The 7,520-nt window shown below is 40.8% G+C and overlaps 1 protein-coding gene across 1 annotated transcript; it reads right to left on the bottom strand.

Annotated features, from left to right (window-relative positions):
• Positions 1-263: 263 nt before the first annotated feature.
• CUNH5orf15 (chromosome unknown C5orf15 homolog) lies at positions 264-7,471 on the bottom strand. Its single transcript, XM_009646867.2, has 3 exons — positions 7,107-7,471; positions 4,191-4,813; positions 264-1,904 (listed from the first exon to the last, which is right to left on the bottom strand). Exons 2-3 carry the CDS (start codon positions 4,794-4,796, stop codon positions 1,773-1,775), a joined length of 738 nt encoding a protein of 245 aa, XP_009645162.1. The 5' UTR covers positions 4,797-4,813; positions 7,107-7,471; the 3' UTR covers positions 264-1,772.
• Positions 7,472-7,520: the final 49 nt, after the last annotated feature.

Genomic DNA, 7,520 nt, shown 5'->3' with positions numbered 1-7,520 from the left:
TTCGATGTGGGTACGTTCAGGTAAGAGTTCCAAGCGTCTTCCTTGAGAACTGCCAATTATACAGCTTAGGTAAAAAATTACTTGTTAAAGAACTTATTAATTCCTACAGCCGAACAGATTTCATTTAAGCCTTGCTACCTACCCTACATATCACTTAAGGGATGAATAAAACAAAACTCCATACAGCCCCCAGACAGAGTGGATTTAATCAGTAACAGAAAAGATAGGTTTGAGCTGGTTGTCCAATCCCAAGCATAAGCGAGCTCTTTATTGTAAGGTTTTGTATAAAAGCAGGGAAACAGTTAAGATAAAAACCACAAGCTTCTTATTATCATTTATTTTAAAAACCATATTCAAAATATTAAGGTTACAAGTCCAAATACAATAAAAATTACTGCAAGAAAACAGTTTTGGGGTATTTTGTTTGTGCTTTACTTCTTGTGGTCATGAAAAGAATGCATTTAACAGTAGGATTTAGAACTTTCGGCACTTCATTCGCAAGACAGTGTCATGCCTTCAGACTCCTCGTGCCAACAGCTGTAAAGTTGATTTTTTCAAAATGTTACAGCACTACTTGAATACCAAGTCATTAATTATGGGGTTCTGAGTCACTGTTATTTACATATTTATCAGTCTGAAAACGAAATCACAAACAGAATGTACAGAAAACTAAGATTTTATATTTTACAACCCATGAAAACATAAATAATGAAAGTACAAAAAAATGGTAAAATAAAAAAATCTACCGTACCAGTAACTTGATTTACCCTAATGCGTAAATGTTTGTCAAAAATTAAGAGCGCGCTGTCCGCAGACTGGCAGCCCCGCACCGTTACTTTCACCTGCCTGTTACCTGGGTCAGAACAACGACGAAATAAATTATTCTCACATTCTCAGGCCTCTCCCGTTTATAATGCAGCAAACCACATAACTGTTTCCAAACTGTCTTAAAAGTCAACAGAAAGCCTCGATGGATTGCAAGCCTGCCAACTAGCTATGTTTTAGTAAGATTATTCAACAAGGCTTACTTTCCATTCATTAATTACAAAGGTAACGCAATAGTCATAACTGCCATTAGAGAAAAAACTGGACAGTCGAGAAGCTGCCTTCACAAAGATCTCGAACATTTTAAGGAAATGCATGATGCATAACTTCTGAAATAAAATGGTTTCTACATAACTATTTTTAAATTATTTACTGCATGAACACATACAGAAATTATGGAATTGCCATGCTAGCTCTTCTGCCTGAAATAGGATCGAGTTATGCACAAGAAAACAGAACCAAAAAAAAAAAAAACCAAACCAAGATGAAAGATTTGCAGCATCAGGATTTAAGCACAGAAAAAAGTAATTATATTTTAAGTTTGCAATATAGTGGGATTTATGAGCCATATAAGTGATTAGCAGAGAGATCATTAATTTGATTTAGTGATGTCAAAGTCATTAATTTATTAGACCTAAAATATTTTATGCTTATTTTTTGTATTACCGCTATTAAGACTGCTCCAGACAGAAAGAATGATGCTTAATGAATGGAAAGAGCACTAATTATTAAACTCTGTATCTTTATAGTTGATATAAAACCTGACCAAAGTAGCAAACAGATGTATCATGCCCTTGATCTTGCATGAGATTTAATCTCAAAAACATCCAGGTCAGAGAGAGTACATCTCATTTCAGTACAAGCAGCATATTTAGAATACCTGAATATCGTTACATGACTAGGCAGGCAAAGAGTGAGAAGTTCAGCAAACTGAAATCACAGTGCTTTCAAAATACATAGTCATTAGTTATCTTCAGGGAAGGCATTGCTTCGTTAACATTTTGATCTAAACGATGATATTCTACTGTCCTAGAGCATAGGCCATCCCTCCATCTTCGGCTCTGGACCAGTAAGAAGATCTGAAAGAAAAAGCAGCCAACTTACATAATGGCCTGAAGAAACATTTTGGGTTTGATAAGACAGCTTAACAGCTATTGATATCTCGGTTCTACCCCCTGAGCCTGGTAATGGCATTACTGTTGCTATAAAGCACAGCACGAGCAGTCAGCCACTTCCACGCTGCCCTTGCCATCAAGTCACTTACTGGCAACCTCAGTCGCAGTTTGGCAAAACCACAGCATTCAACCCATAACTCTTTCAGTAAAGATGTGTGTAGCTTCGACAGTACTGCATATGCAGGCTATTAAACTATCCCCAGGTGGTGACATTTGTTAGTTTATTCATCTTACCTATTCTGGCATTTCACCCTTATTAAAAATAATTGTATTACTGGTGCCGGAACAAAGGCAACAGAAGCAGCAACAGTGTAATTTGATAACCTGTTCCTGCCTTACAGCTCAGTGCCCCCTTCAGCAACATCAGCAGAGCAGTTAAAGAGGCTGTATGATAAATCAAAGCACTCAAGTGATCAGATTTCTAAATGTCTATTATCTTCACCCCATTTAGCCCTGCTTCTCACCAACATCATCTAAGAATCCATTTTACTAGACAGGGCAACTATACTGGCAAAAGGGGAAATCACAGAATCATTTGATTGGAAAAGACCTTTAAGATCATCGAGTCCAACTGTACCTGTCCACCCCCAAACCCTGTCCCTCAGCACCACCTCTGCCCAGCTTTTAAATCCCCCCAGCAATGGGGACTCGACCCCTGCCCTGGGCAGCCCCTTCCAGTGCTTCACAACCCTTTTGGGGAAAAAAAATTTCCCAATGTCCAACCTAAACCTCCCCTGGCACAACTTGAGGCCGTTTCCCCTCGTCCCAATCCCCCTTCCCTGGGAGCAGAGCCCTCGAGGGGCGGCCCCCCCAGTGCCCAGCACAGGGGCACGGTCCCTGCCCTGCTCCTGCTGGCCACACCACTCCTGAGACAAGCCAGGATGCCGCTGGCCCTCTTGGCCACCTCGGCACCCTGCTGGCTCCTATCCAGCCCCCTCTCGACCAACCCCCCCAGGGCCTTTTCCGCCAGGCAGCTTTCCAGCCCCTCTGCCCCACGCCTGGAGCGCTGCCTGGGTTTGTGGTGACCCCAGGGCAGGACCCGGCCCTTGGCCTTGTTGAACCTCGTGCAATGGGACAGTGTAAGTGGGCACAGGGAAAGAAAAAGGAAAACCTAAACCAATTTGCCTATTGTCTCACAGAAATACATGCCGCTGTCTATGTACTTAGTGTGTTTTCTGTTCCCGATATTATTTCTAAGTGCTAAAAAGTAATACCAACAGAGAGCTTTTCAATTACCCAAATGATACTACTTTCGTAGCAAAGACAAGGCATTTTCTTATCACTTATTTGAGCTTCCCTCGAAGCTGAATTTTCAAATGTAACACAGTCTTCAACGTTTTCCCCTCTAAAGACTTCACAGTACAGATTCCAGATTTGCCGTTGCACTGTAAAGCAGGAGCTTTTGGGGTTCTTTACCTGTGTTCTTTTCAGAGTCCCCCAAATCCTCGACCAAATCAGTGTTCTCTACAGGGATAAACACTAAAATTTCCTCATACCTAAAAACTAACCTATGATTTAACTGCAAATTTGTGCATGCATCTGAACGGGGTCTGCCTGGGCTGGAGTTAATTTTCTATGCTAGCAAAGTATTTTGAAATTAGACGCTAATTGGGCTGCTTTTGAGATACAGAGAATTGGTCTGTACTGAAGAAAGAGTTACCTGGAAACACTAACTTTGGGCTTCTCTAAATCTCGAAAGTGTTAAACATTTCCTAGGAAAAGTTTGTAGTTAAGGCCTCAGAAGATCTATAAAGATCACCTTAAAGTGAATACTTATCACAGCGGTTATCACAGTTCTAACAAGAACATTCCCACGCCATTTGGGATTAAACCTTCCTTAATTTGCTGTTTATAATCCTGTGCAGAAACAAAATTAATCAATTACCTTCACTTGACTTGGCTCAGGTCTCATTTATAGAATTCATGTTGTACACTGCCAGTGCCCATTACTGAACTGATGGATTTCTGATATCATCAATTAATTGATTTTCTAACCTAGAATGTTTGATTCAAGTTAATTTTCATTGTGCAGATAAAAAATGACAGTAATGATCTGCATATTAGTATACAAGACTAAGGGCTCAAAGATTTCATGCTCCAAAAAGCTAAGTTCCTTGTCATTAAAAACAGCAATGTAACTTCCTTCTAAATACTAAAGCCGTTTCTCTCGACCTTTCGCAGCATACCTACCTTCCTTTTATTGTGATAGGTGACATAAACAACAGCTACTAAGAAGGCAACTACAACCAGATGAAAAAAGAAATGGCTGTCTTCTTCTTCTTCCAACCCTGCGACAGAAACATCTTTTATCTTCTCATCAAGGGTCTTGATCTCCTCATTGTAATTACTAATGGTGTCAGAATCATCATCTTCTGGCATCTCCAGGTCTGGGTTGTATCTGGAATTTGATGTCATTTCATAGGGACCATAGTCATCTCCTCCATCTGTCTCCATAGTATCTTGTATGATGGGTGGTGAACTATTTAGTGTGTCCTTCAAATCTGTTAGAAGATCCTCCTCCTCAATTTTGGTATCTTCAGAAGCATCAACATCCATCTGTGATACAGGACTAGCAGTCACCGCACGAGAGAGAACGTACGGTGGAGAATCACCTTTTGCTGTAGATGGTTTTACTGCGGTCACCGAATTGATTTTTGCTGTTGTTGAGAACGCCTCTTTTTTTGTTGGGCTTGCCTCTTTTTTTGCTGGGGTTATACTCTGCAAGCTGTCTGTCAAATTTGGGGATGTGTTTAGTGTTTCATTCTCACTTTTAGAAGAAATATTTTCTGGAAGCATCTCCACTCCCACAGAATCTGAGAAAAGGATGAGAAAAAGCCAATCATTAGCATAAGGCACTAATTTCTTTTGTAATACTTCAGCTATAAATGAAAATTACTGCAAGGCCTTTACAGACAAGCAATCACATGATGAACAGGGCATATTTCACACTGCAAACTGTTTAGAATTCATATGCAGAAATACACACTCCTGTACTTCAGCAACTTCAAAAGAGAAGTTTTGAGCGGGACAGGAATTAAAGCTTGGAAGCACGTGCTTTCTACATTAGTGCACCAAAGTGTCCCTGAAAAATTTAGCATGGGTATTTTCCAGACTTAGAACTTCAGAGACACGTCCTCTCTCCCTCAGTGGATTTGTTATGTCTCGTAGAATCATATGCAATTCGTATTTTCTCCATCATCAAACTCTTTCTCCCACAGAATTCGCTGAGGTCTACAGAGGAAGAAGCTCTCAGTAAAGCTTTTCCTGCAGTTACAAGTTTTTAATCTCCCACCATTGCGTATTTTGCCAGCAAAAAAATGAGAACACGCTGCAATGTCTCCTTCAGCCAGGACACAAGGTCCTAGTACCTCTTCCCAGGCACTTGTTTTTATTGAATTTGTAGACACAGAAAAAGATTTCCAACCTTCTGTTAACTTGAACAAAACTACTGAACCACAGCTTAAAAAACCAAGCTGAAGGAGAACCTGACTCCATATGCTCCTGTAGGAAAGCCTTTGGCCAGTAGCAAATTATTACAATGAAGAAAGTCAGCAACAGCGCTATGTAACAGTGCACCCTTAGGCAAGTTCATCACCTCTCCAATGCTAGGATGGCTTTGCAGAACTACATAAAAAGCAAGGTGAGCTTTAAAACCACATGCAGGGCCCATCACCCTCTTCTCTATCCAAAGGAATGTTAAAAAAAAAAAAAAAAAGATGCAGAGGGATTAAACAGCCAATAGTGTTTTAATCCCCCAAAAATAGCAAAGAGCTAACTATTCACACTTACAACGTGTCACTTCCAGATTCAAATCAGGAGGTGCCTTAAAAATGAAAAGCACATTTTATGCTTTCGGTACACACCATAACTTAAACAGTGGAACCATGCATGCCTTGTATTTTGGCATGCCAAACTATTTTTTAATTTTTTTATTTTAAAAAAGTAACAATACTTTCATTAAGCGCTCCCAAGGAGCTCCCTGGTTCACTGGAAAGTTACAGATTCTAGAAACGAAGCAGTGAACCAACTGCTTGTGTCAAATTACTCATAAGTAAAATATTACACAGGGGACACTGAATGATGTTATTCATGAAACGTATATTTACAGAGAATCAGTTACAACAGACTTCTTGTTTACACGGTACACTTTTCCAGTATGAATTACTCTTTAACCAAGTATAAAACAGAGATGACTCGACTAATCCCGTATGAACTAGACATTACAGTAGTGCCTCTCTGCTAAAGTTTGAGGTCAAGTACTCTTATATTTAACGCACTTCTTGCTGTTGAAGGAACTAGTCGTCTGAATTATCGTATCAACATTAACTTGGTCAGTTCCTGTGCAGGACAAGCTTAGGGACTTCTTTTCTCCCCTCAGGAGCCAAGCCAGCTAAATGCATATGTGGCAATAAACAGGAGGAAAGAGCTGCAAGATAGTTTCATATTTATGGCTAGCTGGCATGTTATGGGTCAGGCAGGCAGACCTTACTGCTACCCTTACCAAATAGACAGAAAGTATTGCAGAGTAATAGCTAAATTGTTTGAAATACAAACAAGCGTATTTCTCCTATAGAACCACGCTGCATGTATCCTTCCACTTCAAATTATTCTTAAACTCACTTTAACATGAAAGGCTTAGAAGGGTATACGCTTAAATGCGAGGCACTTCCACCAGCTAATGCCACAGCTTCAGAGTAAGAATAACTTCCTATTATTCCTAAAAGAAGATATTTTTGTTTTAATAGGAGTAGCAAGTGCCCACAATTGATTTATGATATCTACCCAAAACTATTTGGCATTATAAGCGGCGGTTGCACTGTTTACAGTTACACAACACCGTCAGATGATGGCAGGCATAGGACCGGGGCTCCAGAGACACCTCAGCTTCAGAAATAGAGAGCAACGCTCAAGCATGGCGACAGAACGAGCAACACAGCCCTCTTAGTAAACATCGTGCATAAAAACATCCGACAGGGTCAAAATCCACTTCCGGGAAAACTCACTTTTTAGAAAGCAAGTTGTTCCATGATTTTTGAAGTTAAAAAGTCTTGGTTTCCTACAGGTTCCTATCCCACATCCTGAACCTCTTCCTTCGTTACCACCTACCTCATTAGACCAGCTGAGGGGCAACACAAACAGAGCTGGTTATGCTGGCCAGAAAGGAGCTGCCAGCTCAAACCAGCTCCCTTCGTTCCCGTCAGTAATCCCCTTGCTCTTCACTGCCCAGCCAATACTTCACCTAAAACAAACAGAAACCCCCCGCACTCGAAACACGTATTTCCTACTAGCACGGGGTTAGTCGGGTCTGCAGGTTGAAGGCAAGAGGGAGAAAGAAAATGGACTTAGCGAGGAGCCAACCTGCAGAATAACAAGCTTATTTTCGGGGAGGGAGACGAGAGACAGGCACGCGACCAGAATAATTAGAACAAAATATCAAGTCTGCCGAGCCGAAGCGGGCAGCGTTACGGATCTTCACAGCAATAAAACAAGGGCAACACCCGGCGAGACGGCCTCGGGCAC

Source organism: Egretta garzetta, unplaced genomic scaffold (genome assembly GCF_000687185.1).
Source record: "Egretta garzetta isolate BGI_Z169 unplaced genomic scaffold, ASM68718v1 scaffold439, whole genome shotgun sequence".
NCBI lineage: Eukaryota > Metazoa > Chordata > Aves > Pelecaniformes > Ardeidae > Egretta > Egretta garzetta.
Note: the sequence above shows the minus strand (reverse complement) of the source record. Positions and strands in the feature narration are given on the sequence as shown.